This window comes from Symphodus melops (assembly GCF_947650265.1).
Source record: "Symphodus melops genome assembly, chromosome: 15".
In the NCBI taxonomy this organism is placed as follows: Eukaryota; Metazoa; Chordata; class Actinopteri; order Labriformes; family Labridae; genus Symphodus; species Symphodus melops.
Window position 1 is genome coordinate 24,615,713 of NC_136705.1, and position 16,579 is coordinate 24,632,291.

The 16,579-nt window shown below is 45.7% G+C and overlaps 4 protein-coding genes across 5 annotated transcripts in view; 2 read left to right on the top strand and 2 right to left on the bottom strand.

Moving 5' to 3' along the window:
* The window catches only part of LOC306836476 (calpain-1 catalytic subunit-like), an 8,191-nt gene extending 7,320 nt beyond the window's left edge, over window positions 1-871 (bottom strand). Inside the window, exons 1-2 of the mRNA XM_079363570.1 lie at window positions 861-871; window positions 75-321 (exon numbers count right to left, since the gene is read on the bottom strand). Of these exons, the coding sequence (XP_079219696.1) occupies window positions 75-320 (246 nt within the window). The 5' untranslated portion in view covers window position 321; window positions 861-871. The remainder of the gene's footprint in view (window positions 1-74; window positions 322-860) is intronic.
* A 3,332-nt stretch (window positions 872-4,203) lies between these two features.
* On the top strand, window positions 4,204-5,097 carry LOC306836283 (large ribosomal subunit protein uL14m-like). Of its 2 annotated transcripts, none has more exons than XM_079363284.1 (2): window positions 4,204-4,312; window positions 4,670-5,097. In XM_079363284.1, the coding sequence occupies exons 1-2, from the start codon at window positions 4,230-4,232 to the stop codon at window positions 5,034-5,036; spliced, it is 450 nt and encodes a 149-aa protein (XP_079219410.1). In that variant the 5' UTR covers window positions 4,204-4,229; the 3' UTR covers window positions 5,037-5,097. The 2 variants fall into 2 exon arrangements, with proteins under 2 accessions (XP_079219410.1, XP_079219411.1); XM_079363285.1 differs by having other exon boundaries at window positions 4,277-4,357.
* Window positions 5,098-5,281: 184 nt separating this feature from the next.
* On the bottom strand, window positions 5,282-12,647 carry LOC306835513 (calpain-1 catalytic subunit-like). The gene is made up of 22 exons (XM_079362109.1): window positions 12,545-12,647; window positions 11,856-12,102; window positions 10,211-10,280; window positions 9,923-10,041; window positions 9,649-9,782; window positions 9,388-9,556; window positions 9,140-9,223; window positions 8,962-9,047; window positions 8,797-8,871; window positions 8,342-8,502; window positions 8,090-8,259; window positions 7,976-7,987; window positions 7,639-7,850; window positions 7,521-7,560; window positions 7,364-7,429; window positions 7,194-7,251; window positions 7,035-7,099; window positions 6,853-6,921; window positions 6,702-6,780; window positions 6,516-6,629; window positions 6,368-6,426; window positions 5,282-6,296 (listed from the first exon to the last, which is right to left on the bottom strand). Exons 2-22 carry the CDS (start codon window positions 12,099-12,101, stop codon window positions 6,270-6,272), a joined length of 2,115 nt encoding a protein of 704 aa, XP_079218235.1. The 5' UTR covers window position 12,102; window positions 12,545-12,647; the 3' UTR covers window positions 5,282-6,269.
* A 2,863-nt stretch (window positions 12,648-15,510) lies between these two features.
* Window positions 15,511-16,438, top strand: LOC306836066 (large ribosomal subunit protein uL14m-like). The gene is made up of 2 exons (XM_079362966.1): window positions 15,511-15,655; window positions 16,011-16,438. Exons 1-2 carry the CDS (start codon window positions 15,573-15,575, stop codon window positions 16,375-16,377), a joined length of 450 nt encoding a protein of 149 aa, XP_079219092.1. The 5' UTR covers window positions 15,511-15,572; the 3' UTR covers window positions 16,378-16,438.
* Window positions 16,439-16,579: the final 141 nt, after the last annotated feature.

Sequence of the window (16,579 nt, forward strand, 5' to 3'; positions counted from 1 at the left end):
CTGATAGCAGCATGCTAGCTGTAAAAAGGCAGTGCACTGTGATGTAACCATGGCGACTCCCTCTCTTTCCTCACCGTGGGTCTCATCCACTCCACATCTCTGGTTTTGGCAGAAAACGGTGCGAGCTCCTTGAAGCCCAGCGACGTGGGCTCAGCGGGGAAGTAGTGGTCTTCAAACAGGCAGCCCGACTCCACACACTCCTGCTTCAGGGCCTCGTAGTCCTGATTGGAGAACGGCACGGCGTGCTCGTTGGAGCCCATCCCTTCTGCCCGCAGCCGGTTGGCGTATATAGTCGCAGATATTCCTCCAACTGGATCCATACTGGGGAGAGACAGGAACATGGGGCAGGGCGGGTGAGCACAGTCGAGGCTATAAATAGCGGAAATGTAATCAGTAGCTCACTCGTGTCTAAGAGTTACAGCAAAGCAATTATGTGTGGGCGTCGAAACACAACGTTTAGTGATTAGGTGAGACAAGGGGAGTGAACCTTCCTTAGTCAGACCCCGTGTTGACAACGTGTTGACCCGTGTTGACCCGTGTTAGCCCGTGTTGACCCGTGTTGGCCCGTGTTGGCCCGTGTTAGCCCGTGTTGGCCCGTGTTGGCCCGTGTTGACCCACATGAACCTTTTAAAATAACAAAAACTTCTCCATTTTTTTTTTTTTTATTTAAAGTGAGTTGAAAGTGAAGGACTCAAACATTTCCTCAGTGTGTTACCGTCCCAATTTCAGTTCACAATATTTTTTAAATGGTGAAAGGTCTGTTTATGTGTTTATGTTAAAAACATAGAGAGAAGCACAGCAGAGAGCCACACACAGCAAACAAACAAACAAACAAACAAGACGACTTGGAGATGTGATACCTTGTGTTTAAAGGCAGCCTGAGAGAGAATGAGACAAAAAAGGGAGAGAAAGGTCAACCAGTGAAGTTCATGCACAAACACTTTCATGTTTTCTCTCTCGCTCTGAGCGACAGAGACGCCCGGCGGCGTTCAGAGAAGCAGACCCTGATGGAGTTCAGTGTTTACGACTCAGGGGGGGGGTCCGAGATGAATGCACTCCCTTTCAATGCCGCAGTCTTTCACAACTGTTAGTCCAGTCTCCGGAGAGGACATTAGAGCCAGAGCCTGTTTGTTCACAGTGAGCTGCACTGATTTCAGCAGGAATGTGAAACCTCGGGTCCAGCAGAGGTTTGGATTCAGACTTTCACACATGCACTGAACATCCTGGCACTAAAAAGTCTTCCCATTTACAGATTCTGTTTTCTCAGTCTATAGTTTGGAGATAACTCGTCACTGAGACTCAGCTCGGAGGAGATCTACTGGCTCAGGCCTGGAAAAACAAACTGGGACATGGGATGATTGTTTAACTTCTCAGCTCGACTCGAGAGGAATCCTCACTGTCAAAACAAACAGCCATCACACACACTCGCACACTCACACACTTTAAGTTCAAGGTCAGGAGACGAGGATCGAGTCGACAGTGAGGAGCGACCAGGAGACAAAGTGAGAGCCGCAAACACAGAAAACAGGGAAAGGATGAATGCTTCAACAGGCTGGCACTGTGTTTACCCCCCCCCCGCCCCTCTGAGGCCCCTCGTGTCTGTAGAGTCTGCAGGAATGTCAAACAGCGAGACAGAAGCCGAGGACACTGCTGACCAAAAGGATCTCTCTTTCTCCCGTCAGTGAGCAGAGAACAGCTGATTATACATTCCTGTGAGGACGACGTGATCCGCAGGACTTCAACCTAAACAATACACTATAAAAACACCCCCCCCCACCTAAACAATACACTATAAAAACAAAGCCTACAGCCGACCCCCCCCCCCCCCCCCCCACCTAAACAATACACTACAAAAACAAAGCCTACAGCCGACCCCTGTATGTCCGTCGGTGTCATTCATCAACGTAAGAGCTGAGCAAAAAACAAACAATAATTAAAACCGCAAGCGGTGATGAAGGGACCGAAGCACCCCGCGCATGTCGGCGCGTGTCGCGACCGCGAGAGTGCGACCGCGGGAGTGCAGCCGCGACACGAGGCCAAGCAGCAGGCCTTACAGTCATCAAAGGTTAAAAAATTGGGAGTGCACCGAGACATCAAAATTTGATGGTACGCCGTGGCCACGCCCTTTGACGAACAACGAGCACAACGAGAGATCTTCAACATGTCTAGAACACACTAAGATTGAGTTTGCGATGATCGGATAAACGCTTTTGAAGGAGTTCGTTCAGATAGCTAACCTGTGAACCGCGAATTTCAGCCATTCTAAAAAAATATGGCGGGCTTCCTGTTTGGCTTTGACTATGGGTGTAAAAGGATTTTATGTGAGATCTCGCATGCTTAATGTGTATAAAAATTGTCATGCACGTACGACGAAAAAACGTCAATGGGGAGGCCCTTTTGAAAATTTTAAGGGGGCGCCACTGAGTCATCTTGCGAAAGATTTTTACAAAATGACGAGAATATCAAATTCTTCGCACTGGTCAGTGCTTCTGTAGCAGACTTAAGATGGACGTTGGCATTCACGAAGGCAAACACTCAGGCAGGCATCAGGATCAACACGTTTATTTTCTGTAACGTAGCAAGAGGGCACGTGTCACACGTACACACAGACAGCAGTAAGGTCTCTCCCGGTACAAAAGCCGTCCCTCTTATCTTCAAAGTGCAATATTGAACATTAAATCCACAAAAATACATTATAACACACCTGTAACGTAGCAAGAGGGCACGTGTCACACGTACACACAGACAGCAGCAAGGTCTCTCCTTGCAGCGAGTGAAGATATGCAAATGAGGCAAAATGTCCGATGTTTTTATCGTAGTTTAACGTCACTTCTATCGGACAAAACTAACTTCAAACGTCATAAACATAAACATAAACTTACAATAAGTTCACGTTACATCTTTGTACAGTTTAAAACAGATTAAACAGCTTTTTATACTCGCTAGCTTAACCAATGGAAGAGAGCATCTCACACGTCTTACCGGTACAAAAGCCGTCCCTCTTATGGCGGGAACGCGCAGCTTCAACGCACATATACGTTCTTGTGTCCCATAAAATAATCCCCCCCCCTGCTACAACAGGTAATGCGGAACCAAATAACCTATTTACAAACAGTACTCTCCATGTAAATAAAAACGCACAGGAAAAGTGATCGTACAGTTCTAAACATGTTTTGGGAATGTTCACAACATTAAATAGGAAAATATTTTAAAACAAAAAATATTTACTCGGCTACACTTCGGTCCCTAATTACAAACGTTTTTTAACTGAGCAGCTCATTAATTTCCTTCCTTAACTTTATAGAACGTCATACATTTGCAATAAACATTTACATACTGAAATATTCTTTATGTAATTGTACCAACCTTGTTCCCCAATTGACTGATGCCAAAACACTGTTTTCCTTAATGTTTCTGTACTCTAACTTCTTATCCGTCTGCGGGTTAAAACGATTCATTTTATTTAAATATTAAACGTGATAAGCGATTTTAAAAACACGGAAACATGTTTCATCTGTTTGTTTAAGCAAATAATAGATTTATAAAATTCAAGTGTTGTCGCGTTTAGATGACGTCATAACCGGAGTTTGACAGTGATTTCGGTGATTTATTCGACTTAATCGAGCTCAATTGTAAAGTTAGTGCAAGATTTTGTTATTCGGAACATGCTTCACACACACACGGTCATTTGGGTCTGATTTTAGACCAACCATAGCCTGCTGCTAACCATGTTTGTGTCTCCATGTTTTCGACTTGTAGTTTTCTTCTCTGTTGTTGACTTGTCGTTTTATTCTCTGTTGTTGACTTGTAGTTTTCTTCTCTGTTGTTGACTTGTCGTTTTCTTCTCTGTTGTTGACTTGTCGTTTTATTCTCTGTTGTTGACTTGTAGTTTTCTTCTCTGTTGTTGACTTGTAGTTTTCTTCTCTGTTGTTGACTTGTAGTTTTCTTCTCTGTTGTTGACTTGTAGTTTTCTTCTCTGTTGTTGACTTGTCGTTTTATTCTCTGTTGTTGACTTGTAGTTTTCTTCTCTGTTGTTGACTTGTAGTTTTCTTCTCTGTTGTTGACTTGTAGTTTTCTTCTCTGTTGTTGACTTGTAGTTTTCTTCTCTGTTGTTGACTTGTAGTTTTCTTCTTTGGTATAACTTGTAGTTTTATTCTCTGTTGTTGACTTGTAGTTTTCTTCTTTGGTATAACTTGTAGTTTTATTCTCTGTTGTAGTTGTCTTCAGTCATGGCTCTTCTTCACCAGCTTTCCAAACATTTCATCGGGCTCCTGGTCGAGTCCTCCTCTGTGGTTCATCAGAGGAGCTTCAGGTGAGACATGTTTGATAAAACAGACGAAGAAGAAATGCTCTGCAGGTGAAGGAACTGAAAACAGAAAATCTCCTCTTTAATCATAAATTAATGCATTAATGATTCTCTAATTCTGTTCCTCGTGTGTGTGTGTGTATATGTATGTATGTATGTATGTGTGTGTGTGTGTGTGTGTATATATATATATATATACGAGGAACAGAATTAGAGAATCATTAATGCATTAATTTATGATTAAAGGTGTGTTTTATATTTCCTGCAGGACTGTTTTCTGATGAGTACTGGGATGAACATTGTGTGTTCTTCTTGCAGCTGTGGATGACATGTTTGTTTTGGGGGGGGTTTTTGTCTCTGCAGTTTATCCGCCGTCTCGGCAGCCATTCAGAAAATGAGTCGAGTGCGCGTGGTGGACAACAGCACCCTGGGAAACATGCCGTACCACCGAGCGCCGCGAGTGATCCACGTCTACACCAAGAACGGAGTGGGCAAAGTCGGAGACAAAGTGCTGCTCGCCATCAAAGGGCAGAAAAAGAAAGCGTTGATCGTCGGACAGAAGATGCCCGGAGACCGCATGAGTCCACGCTTCGACTCGAACAATGTCGTTCTTCTCGAGGACAGCGGGAACCCGACGGGGACCAGGATTAAGGTTCCTGTCCCCACGCAGCTACGGAGCATGGATGGAGATTACTCCAAAGTGTTAGCCATAGCTAGCTCGTTTGTTTGATATCATGAACTGTGATTTGTTTTTTCATTGTGCTCGTCTCCATTAAACTTTAAAAGCTCCAGTTATCGTCTATCTTTAACAGTGTGCTGTGGTTGATGAATGTGATGGGACTAAAGCTGCTGTCAACATGTTTGACATTTGCCCGGGCCTCTCTCTCTCTCTCTTTTGACAGCAAACATGACCCTGCAGCACGGGTCACCTCCAGGCAGGTGAAGTTCATGTTAAGAAGACAAAGGACGAGCCAATGAACGAGGGAGATATTTATTAAAGGCACAACATACATTCACAACACCGAACACACGACTGGCACATTTTCAGAAACTATCCCATCACATGGTTTCGTGTCTGAGGCGTTCAGTGTCATGTCTTCCCTGCAGTGGATAAACAAGCAGATCTCTGACGTGAGGCGACGACGTCTCAAAACTACGATCTTAGTGCAAAATAACAAACTAGACGTTTAGCTGCGGCTCGAACAAGAAGATGGTGTGATATAAGAACGATCAGAACATCACAAACACATGCCATCGTTTAAAGTAGTCTGTACTGCCACCTACTGGTGAGAAATAAAAGCTAACAGGAGTGTTAGCGCCACCTTGAGGGGGATTTGAATTTACAAGAATAAAGTTCCTCTTTATTGGATTGTCAGGCAGCTGCTTTTCTGTTACAACCTGACAGAATAATCCTTTTAACCATCGCCACATTTTAACTGATATTCAAATCAATTTACTCTTTGAGCAGTGTAATCACGTAAATGTCAAGTGAATTAACAAATCAGGATTATCTTAAACTGGATTAAAACTTTTTGTTTGTCCTGACGTGCCGATCAAACGCAGAGCGACAGTCCAACTTTTAACAGCAACAGACTTCTTCTTTGTGGTTTTGTTCTTCTAAATTTAACAGATTAACGGTGAAACTCTTTATTAGTAAAGCAGTAGACTGTCACATGGAAAGCTAAATTAAAATGAGGTGACATCACAGCTCACGGTTCACGTCATGCACAGACTCATGCTGCTCCTCAGACCGCAGGTTTGGGTCGCACAGCGGCGGCTTCTTACGGGACGTTTGCATAGTTTTGAACATTTCGAGGGGCGACTCTTGGCTTGGACTCGTCCTCGGTGAGACAGATGTTTGGTTACTCTAGGTACGCTGAGGTGGGATGTGTTCAAGGACTAACGGCTCTATGAGGCTGCGGGCGAGGGGTCAGCAGAGCTTCTCCGGTGAAGACGGTCCTCTTCAGCCGCACATGGTCAGGTAAAGCCACTAACAACACAAAGCGGGGCTGTTAGATAACCTGCAGACATGTTGGAAATGAAAGAGCTGTCAGGACTCACCTCTGTGATGTTCATCTCCACCTCGCCGGATCCCTCCCGGTCCATCTGCTGGAAAGACCCTGTTGAGGAAAAAGTGGCCACAGTTCGTCAGCAGAGGGCGCCAAAGTACACACATTGTGTGTGACGCTCCCTTCCTCACAATACTCACTGAACATGGCTTCAAGCTTCACCAAGCAGCAGATGAAGTTGTCAAAGTCGATCATCTCGTTTTCTGCGTAGCGTGCGACCAGAACCTGGTTCAGTCTGTTGTTCAGTTTAAAACCTGCACAGGGAGAACATCAGCAGCAGTGAGCGTGTGTACAGTAAACAAAGGTGGCGTTTACAACAAGTATACCTGCTGCCTCCACAGCCAGACGCATCTCATACGAGCTCATGGCTCCAGATTTGTCGAGGTCGAACTGTCGAAAAATGATCTGAGAGGCAAAGACAGGAAATCAGGAAAAAGTTCCTCTCATATCCTTTGACATGAGTCCCCTCACACTTACCAGCCACTTTCGGATCTTGTTCCAGAGGAGCTGAAACTCCACCATTCCTAAACGAGCGCTCCCGTCTTTCTGAGATGTCAGTGTTAAGGAGGGAAACGCACACAGTCACGAGACCCTGCAGGATAACATTCAGTCTTTTTGCTTTAAACAGAGACAGGAAGTGTCTCCACTTCAGAGGATACATCCATCAGGTTGACCATGGTCCGACAGGATTCTGTGCTGAACCCGTCCGTCTTCAGATCTTTGTCTGAAAAAGAGAAACATGGCCGTGCAGAGATGGGCTGGTGTTCACTCTGATACAGTATGACGGACACGTTCAGTATACAAACACAGAAACTCACGTCGGGTCACGACTCTGTTCAGAATGGTCTTGAGCTCACGGATGGAAATCTCCATGTCCTGAAAAAAAGACGGCAGAGGACAAGTTTGTGAGTCTTAAATCCAAGTAAGAACAACTTCCTTCACTTTACTTTCTCCACCTTAAAAAGGTGGGCGTGGTTTCACGTCGTACCTCTCCTGCCAGCTGAGCGAACATCGACTTAAACGAGTCCTCGATGTCGTCCTCCGTTACTTCCTCCTACAGGAACCACAAGTGTGAAGTCATCGTTCAATAAAACTATAAATAAAGACTTTTCCCATCGTGTCAGTCGTGTATAATAGATACGTACGTCATCTTCTAAATCTGCAGAGATTTCATCGTCCAGTTCTCTGCAATTTACAAAATCGTTTTAGCGACAGGTTTACAAATCTCCACAGTGAAAAAATGTGTTCTGATTGAAATCGTACTCTGTTTCTGATTGCTTCTCAGTGAAAACCCGCAGGACAAAGTCGGCCTCTTTGCTCGGCTCAAAGGTGCAGGGCACGACGAGGTATTCTCCGGGAGGGAGGCGGAGCCGCGCTCTCACCTCTCGCATGTCAATGAAGGTCTCGGAGCGAGCGCACGAAGAATGCGTCAAAAAGAAATCTTTCTTCAGGTGGACGTTCTGGCAGCCTCTGAACTGAGACGATGCACGGGCTCAGGTTTATTTGCATGTTTAAAAATAGTTACAGTATATACTTAATACTACTTTGCAAAACATAATCTTCTTAAATGAGGCACAGAAGTAATCCATAATCTGCTCACCTCCTCTGGAATCTGCAGACGAGAAGAAAGTGGGACAAAAATAAAAACATGAGGAGAGAAAGTGTTTTTTTTTTTTTTTTTTTTAAACACGAGTCTTTCTGTCTCCGTTCTCACCTCGTACACAACAAAGCCGATGGTGTGCATGTCCTGACCTTGGCGTAGAAATCTGCGACGGTCCTTCTGCATGAGAGCGACCAAAAAACTGCACGCCACCTCGTCGTCCTCTGGGTCATCGTCCTCCTCCAGCAAGGTGATCTTATACTGAGGGTTGATCCAGAACGTGTCTGCACAGAAGACGTGTGTGTGTCAGTTTGGTGTAGAGGAGCTGGTCTAGGCGGGGGGGGGGGGGGGGGGGTCAGGACTCACTGGGATGGTTCCTGCAGCCGCCAGCCGTGCTTCCTTTCCTCCACGTGCCGTAGAACTTCATGGTGTTCCAGTGACTCATCCCGTCGTCGCTCAGAGCGTCAGGAGTCAAGTTACAGATCTCCAGCGCGGAAAACTGCCTCAAGAATTCCCTGAAGGACATCCTGGAAGACGCAGAGTGGAGGTCGGGATGAGGTGACGTTAAAGCTCCAGGCGGAGTCTGTTAGCTTAGCTACAGCTGTATGATAATGACAAGCACGAAGACGTCTGAACGAGCAGCAGTAATGAGCTGAAGGTCGGATCAGGAGCTGTGTGCTTTAGGGTGACGTTCGCTGCAGCGTGCAAAACACGAGTATTCGTTTTTTATTATTGGCGATTTGCACCGTTTATAAACAATCCAACAAATCCTTTTGCACCACTGCTGAGGATCGCTTCCTTTACCATCCGTCACATCTTACCAGAACTCTCCGTCTTCCATCTTCAGATGCAGGTCCTCCCGCTCAGAGGGGTCGATCTCGTCCCATTCAGGGGAGCTGCACCAGACAAACAAACAACGGACCAATCAGAGAGCTGTGTTTCCTGTTTTAGGGAGCATGTGTGAAAGGGGGCCTCTGCACACTCACTTGTCACTCCAGGCTCCGGTCCACTCCACCTGACCCCAGGGGTTACGCACCCTGATGAGCCGCTCCATGTTTCCACGGTAATCAACCTGGAGACGGACAGAGCGACGGGCAAACTTAAGAAGCGTTTACATTTTGAGTTCATACAGTTTGAATAGTGCGCCGCGACGCACGGCCAGACCTCCTTCAATCCGGTGACCGAGTAGGCGTGGCCCTTCACGAGCTTCTTGAAGGTGACGCCCTCCATGTCCAAGGCGCTGGTCATCTGCAATAAAAACCACGACTCCATTACTGCCCCAGGAGTATGAATTTATCCGGCGTGGAAATAAATAGCAGAGCTTTTAATGTGATTGGTTTTTTGTCTAAATGCAGCGGCATCGATCGTGCGGTGCGGGTCCTGGTGGGGGTGCCGCTGTGTTCAGCACTCACGTCGATGGAGCAGCCCAGCAGAGAGCCTCGGTCCAGCGCTTTGGCGATGATCCGGTGCAGATCTCTGGGAGCGCTGCGGAGCTCGTAGATCTCCGACACGCCGCCTGTAAAGTCCTCAAAGCCTTCAGTGGTGCTTCCTCCTGACAGGGCCTCATAGGAGCCATTCAGCCTGAAACCACAGAACCCAGACACGCTCAGAGCACTCCGACAAACGATTCACGACTCTCTGATAAACACACATGCTCAATAATTCAAACCCACTTTGCGTAGGCTTTCTCCAGGAGTGCACTCCAGAACTCGTTGCCTTCAGCAGACTGGACGAACATGAGCTTGCCGTCTTTGACTGGCAGCCGGTCATCTATCACAACATCCACCCACTCGCCGAACTGCCAGAACTGCAACACAGAGCAATAATCAAGAGCTGCATCGGGCTGAAACGCTCGCCTGCGCTGAAGAGCCCTTCAAACATAATCAAAGGACGGCCATCTTTCCTTCTATTGATCGCCCGGCCTCGCTGCAGAGCCTCGGGACGCACCTGGAAGTGGAAGATCCCTGCGTAGTCGTCTTGGAAGGACTGACCGTGAGGGACCACCCGGTGAAGAAGCCTCTCGTTCAGGGTGAGGGAGCCGATGGCTGCCAAGAGCCAGCAGTCACCTGCGAGAGAGAGAGAGAGAGAGAGAGAGAGAGAGAGAGAGAGAGAGAGAGAGAGAGAGAGAGAGAGAGAGAGAGAGAGAGAGAGAGAGAGAGAGAGAGAACGCATCATCAGACTTATTTAGTCGTCTCTCAACAGATTTAATGTTAGACATGAAAAGCGAGGGCTCACCCAGCGCTCCCTGACAGATGTCTGTTCTGGTGGCTCCGCCCACTATGAACTGAGGGTCATCCGTCAGTTCCTGTGGAGACAATAAGCATCAGAATTAACTCGTCTTTTACCTGCTTTTACCTTCACTCACAGAAACAGGAGACACATCTGCATGAAACAAAACTAAAAACCATTAAAAACTGTATTTTCCTTTCTTTTTTTTGAACTTGTCGTTTCGGGTTTATGATCCGTCTTCGTCCTTGTTAGTAACACGAGGTTACATCTCCAGTCTCACTGAAGGTCCCGGTCTCGCCTCTAAAGCATTTTTCCTCGGTCTTGTCTCTGGGTAGAATCCAGATTTTAAATCAAGACCTCCACTGACAGGCTGTTTTTCCACTTCATAAATGTGATTAGAAAACACTTTGATTATTTCAGAGTTTGGTTTTTATCGCCTTTTTACGGCTGCTCGCTTCCCGGTGTGGCGCTCTGAGTGAGTGACACGCCCCCTGCTCACAAGATGATGATGATGATGATTCAGTGATATTTATGGTGTCTGTCTGTTTGTTTGAAGAGTCGGACGTTAGCTCAAAACTCTCACTTTACCTGATCAATAAATAAATTAATTCATTGTGAGTTAACTCTTTAAGGCAACACTTCTGTCATGTCAGTGCTATTCTTGCAGCTACATGTCAACGTCCTGTCTGTTTACGAGGCCACAGTGAGCGGATGTCGGAGTGGGGAGGGGTCCGAATGCCACCACGCCGCGCCGACAGCTGCAGAGGTCGCAGGCGTTCATGTCTGCGCTTGTTTGCAGACGTGAAATAACAGCGACACTGATATGTCACATGACCAACAAAAGGATGTTTGTGTGTCTGACGTGTTTGAACACATCTGATTTGTAAATAAGCGCATCAATATGTTTGACTTTTAATATTTAATCATCTATGTTGAATATTTTGTTCCCTCAAATATTTCCAAAAGTGATCAAATCATTTGTTTTGGAGCTGGAACGAGACTTGTCTTGTTACGGCATGGTTATCGTTGCCATGGAAACACAGGATGTTAGCGTGAGCAGCTTACTGAACCGTACTGTCACTCAGATACATCAGCTCGTCTGTGAACATATTCTCTTCCTCCGGTCACGGTCGACTCGGCGTTCGTATTCATCGGGGTTCGGGGCGTGGCAGAGAGAATCACTCCCGTGATTCCCCGCCAACCTCGACGTCATCTTTTTGTTTTTGTTTTTGCTGAGTCTTTTCAACAAACATGCGAGATGTCTGTCGGAGAGTAAAAACGTTTAACTGTCACAAACTCAAAACACAACAGAGGCACCGCCGTGTGGCCATTTTTGGTACTGCATATCAAATTTGTCAACAACAATGGCGGAGGAGAAAGTCAAATAACTCGTCTTTTTTTTTTTATAAACTATTTCAGTGAAAAGAGCTGCAGCTGATTCCAAGACACGAATCCTTTACAAACTTTTTATCTTTTCTTTGTAAAATGTCCTTAAAGATCAAATAAAAAACAGAGACAGTGAAAACAGGAAGTAAAGCACTGAAATGGGCGTGGCTACTCTGAGTGACAGCTGCATACTGATAGCAGCATGCTAGCTGTAAAAAGGCAGTGCACTGTGATGTAACCATGGCGACTCCCTCTCTTTCCTCACCGTGGGTCTCATCCACTCCACATCTCTGGTTCTGGCAGAAAACGGTGCGAGCTCCTTGAAGCCCAGCGACGTGGGCTCAGCGGGGAAGTAGTGGTCTTCAAACAGGCAGCCCGACTCCACACACTCCTGCTTCAGGGCCTCGTAGTCCTGATTGGAGAACGGCACGGCGTGCTCGTTGGAGCCCATCCCTTCTGCCCGCAGCCGGTTGGCGTATATAGTCGCAGATATTCCTCCAACTGGATCCATACTGGGGAGAGACAGGAACATGGGGCAGGGCGGGTGAGCACAGTCGAGGCTATAAATAGCGGAAATGTAATCAGTAGCTCACTCGTGTCTAAGAGTTACAGCAAAGCAATTATGTGTGGGCGTCGAAACACGTTTAGTGATTAGGTGAGACAAGGGGAGTGAACCTTCCTTAGTCAGACCCCGTGTTGACAACGTGTTGACCCGTGTTGGCCCGTGTTGGCCCGTGTTGACCCGTGTTGGCCTGTGTTGGCCCACATGGACTTTTTAAAATAACAAAAACATTTCCTCAGTGTGTTACCGTCCCAATTTCAGTTCACAATATTTTTTAAATGGTGAAAGGTCTGTTTATGTGTTTATGTTAAAAACATAGAGAGAAGCACAGCAGAGAGCCACACACAGCAAACAAACAAACAAACAAACAAGACGACTTGGAGATCTGATACCTTGTGTTTAAAGGCAGGCTGAGAGAGAATGAGACAAAAAAAGGGAGAGAAAGGTCAACCAGTGAAGTTCATGCACAAACACTTTCATGTTTTCTCTCTCGCTCTGAGCGACAGAGACGCCCGGCGGCGTTCAGAGAAGCAGACCCTGATGGAGTTCAGTGTTTACGACTCAGTGGGGGGGTCCGAGATGAATTCTTTCACAACTGTTAGTCCAGTCTCCGGAGAGGACATTAGAGCCAGAGCCTGTTTGTTCACAGTGAGCTGCACTGATTTCAGCAGGAATGTGAAACCTCGGGTCCAGCAGAGGTTTGGATTCAGACTTTCACACATGCACTGAACATCCTGGCACTAAAAGTCTTCCCATTTACAGATTCTGTTTTCTCAGTCTGTAGTTTGGAGATAACTCGTCACTGAGACTCAGCTCGGAGGAGATCTACTGGCTCAGGCCTGGAAAAACAAACTGGGACATGGGATGATTGTTTAACTTCTCAGCTCGACTCGAGAGGAATCCTCACTGTCAAAACAAACAGCCATCACGCACACTCACACACTTTAAGTTCAAGGTCAGGAGACGAGGATCGAGTCGACAGTGAGGAGCGACCAGGAGACAAAGTGAGAGCCGCAAACACAGAAAACAGGGAAAGGATGAATGCTTCAACAGGCTGGCACTGTGTTTACCCCCCCCCCGCCCCTCTGAGGCCCCTCGTGTCTGTAGAGTCTGCAGGAATGTCAAACAGCGAGACAGAAGCCGAGGACACTGCTGACCAAAAGGATCTCTCTTTCTCCCGTCAGTGAGCAGAGAACAGCTGATTATACATTCCTGTGAGGACGACGTGATCCGCAGGACTTCAACCTAAACAATACACTATAAAAACAAAGCCTACAGCCGACCCCCCCCCCCCCCCCCCCCACCTAAACAATACACTACAAAAACAAAGCCTACAGCCGACCCCTGTATGTCCGTCGGTGTCATTCATCAACGTAAGAGCTGAGCAAAAAACAAACAATAATTAAAACCGCAAGCGGTGATGAAGGGACCGAAGCACCCCGCGCATGTCGGCGCGTGTCGCGACCGCGAGAGTGCGACCGCGGGAGTGCAGCCGCGACACGAGGCCAAGCAGCAGGCCTTACAGTCATCGAAGGTTAAAAAATTGGAGTGCGCCGAGACATCAAAATTTGATGGTACGCCGTGGCCACGACCTTTGACGAACAACGAGCACAACGAGAGATCTTCAACATGTCTAGAACACACTAAGATTGAGTTTGCGATGATCGGATAAACGCTTCTGAAGGAGTTCGTTCAGATAGCTAACCTGTGAACCGCGAATTTCAGCCATTCTAAAAAAATATGGCGGGCTTCCTGTTTGGCTTTGACTATGGGTGTAAAAGGATTTTATGTGAGATCTCGCATGCTTAATGTGTATAAACATTTTCATGCACGTACGACGAAAAAACGTCAATGGGGAGGCCCTTTTGAAAATTTTAAGGGGGCGCCACTGAGTCATCTTGCGAAAGATTTTTACGAAATGACGAGAATATCAAATTCTTCGCACTGGTCAGTGCTTCTGTAGCAGACTTAAGATGGACGTTGGCATTCACGAAGGCAAACACTCAGGCAGGCATCAGGATCAATTTATTTTCAATTTCAATTTATTCGTTTATTTTCTGTAACGTAGCAAGAGGGCACGTGTCACACGTACACACAGACAGCAGTAAGGTCTCTCCTTGCAGCGAGTGAAGATATGCAAATGAGGCAAAATGTCCGATGTTTTTATCGTAGTTTAACGTCACTTCTATCGGACAAAACTAACTTCAAACGTCATAAACATAAACTTACAATAAGTTCACGTTACATCTTTGTACAGTCTAAAACAGATTAAACAGCTTTTTATACTCGCTAGCTTAACCAATGGAAGAGAGCATCTCACACGTCTTACCGGTACAAAAGCCGTCCCTCTTATGGCGGGAACGCGCAGCTTCAACGCACATATACGTTCTTGTGTCCCATAAAATAATCCCCCCCCCTGCTACAACAGGTAATGCGGAACCAAATAACCTATTTACAAACAGTACTCTCCATGTAAATAAAAACGCACAGGAAAAGTGATCGTACAGTTCTAAACATGTTTTGGGAATGTTCACAACATTAAATAGGAAAATATTTTAAAACAAAAAATATTTACTCGGCTACACTTCGGTCCCTAATTACAAACGTTTTTTAACTGAGCAGCTCATTAATTTCCTTCCTTAACTTTATAGAACGTCATACATTTGCAATAAACATTTACATACTGAAATATTCTTTATGTAATTGTACCAACCTTGTTCCCCAATTGACTGATGCCAAAACACTGTTTTCCTTAATGTTTCTGTACTCTAACTTCTTATCCGTCTGCGGGTTAAAACGATTCATTTTATTTAAATATTAAACGTGATAAGCGATTTTAAAAACACGGAAACATGTTTCATCTGTTTGTTTAAGCAAATAATAGATTTATAAAATTCAAGTGTTGTCGCGTTTAGATGACGTCATAACCGGAGTTTGACAGTGATTTCGGTGATTTATTCGACTTAATCGAGCTCAATTGTAAAGTTAGAGCAAGATTTTGTTATTCGGAACATGCTTCACACACACACGGTCATTTGGGTCTGATTTTAGACCAACCATAGCCTGCTGCTAACCATGTTTGTGTCTCCATGTTTTTGACTTGTAGTTTTCTTCTCTGTTGTTGACTTGTAGTTTTCTTCTCTGTTGTTGACTTGTAGTTTTCTTCTCTGTTGTTGACTTGTCGTTTTATTCTCTGTTGTTGACTTGTAGTTTTCTTCTCTGTTGTTGACTTGTAGTTTTCTTCTCTGTTGTTGACTTGTAGTTTTCTTCTCTGTTGTTGACTTGTAGTTTTCTTCTCTGTTGTTGACTTGTAGTTTTCTTCTTTGGTATAACTTGTAGTTTTATTCTCTGTTGTTGACTTGTAGTTTTCTTCTTTGGTATAACTTGTAGTTTTATTCTCTGTTGTAGTTGTCTTCAGTCATGGCTCTTCTTCACCAGCTTTCCAAACCTTTCATCGGGCTCCTGGTCGAGTCCTCCTCTGTGGTTCATCAGAGGAGCTTCAGGTGAGACATGTTTGATAAAACAGACGAAGAAGAAATGCTCTGCAGGTGAAGGAACTGAAAACAGAAAATCTCCTCTTTAATCATAAATTAATGCATTAATGATTCTCTAATTCTGTTCCTCGTGTGTGTGTGTGTATATGTATGTATGTATGTATGTGTGTGTGTGTGTGTGTATATATATATATATATACGAGGAACAGAATTAGAGAATCATTAATGCATTAATTTATGATTAAAGGTGTGTTTTATATTTCCTGCAGGACTGTTTTCTGATGAGTACTGGGATGAACATTGTGTGTTCTTCTTGCAGCTGAGGATGACATGTTTGTTTTGGGGGGGGTTTTTGTCTCTGCAGTTTATCCGCCGTCTCGGCAGCCATTCAGAAAATGAGTCGAGTGCGCGTGGTGGACAACAGCACCCTGGGAAACATGCCGTACCACCGAGCGCCGCGAGTGATCCACGTCTACACCAAGAACGGAGTGGGCAAAGTCGGAGACAAAGTGCTGCTCGCCATCAAAGGGCAGAAAAAGAAAGCGTTGATCGTCGGACAGAAGATGCCCGGAGACCGCATGAGTCCACGCTTCGACTCGAACAATGTCGTTCTTCTCGAGGACAGCGGGAACCCGACGGGGACCAGGATTAAGGTTCCTGTCCCCACGCAGCTACGGAGCATGGATGGAGATTACTCCAAAGTGTTAGCCATAGCTAGCTCGTTTGTTTGATATCATGAACTGTGATTTGTTTTTTCATTGTGCTTGTCTCCATTAAACTTTAAAAGCTCCAGTTATCGTCTATCTTTAACAGTGTGCTGTGGTTGATGAATGTGATGGGACTAAAGCTGCTGTCAACATGTTTGACATTTGCCCGGGCCTCTCTCTCGCTCTCTCTTTTGACAGCAAACATGACCCTGCAGCACGGGTCACC

Coding starts and splice junctions, on each gene's coding strand:
- LOC306836066 (XM_079362966.1), top strand. CDS start 15,573: ATGGCTCTTCTTCACCAGCTTTCCAAACCTTTCATCGGGCTCCTGGTC. Junction 15,656..16,010: donor GTTCATCAGAGGAGCTTCAG/GTGAGACATGTT, acceptor TTGTCTCTGCAG/TTTATCCGCCGTCTCGGCAG.
- LOC306836283 (XM_079363284.1), top strand. CDS start 4,230: ATGGCTCTTCTTCACCAGCTTTCCAAACATTTCATCGGGCTCCTGGTC. Junction 4,313..4,669: donor GTTCATCAGAGGAGCTTCAG/GTGAGACATGTT, acceptor TTGTCTCTGCAG/TTTATCCGCCGTCTCGGCAG.
- LOC306835513 (XM_079362109.1), bottom strand. CDS start 12,101: ATGGATCCAGTTGGAGGAATATCTGCGACTATATACGCCAACCGGCTG. Junction 6,922..7,034: donor CCATGGTCAACCTGATGGAT/GTATCCTCTGAA, acceptor CTGACATCTCAG/AAAGACGGGAGCGCTCGTTT. Junction 6,427..6,515: donor GAAGCTTGAAGCCATGTTCA/GTGAGTATTGTG, acceptor TTTCCTCAACAG/GGTCTTTCCAGCAGATGGAC.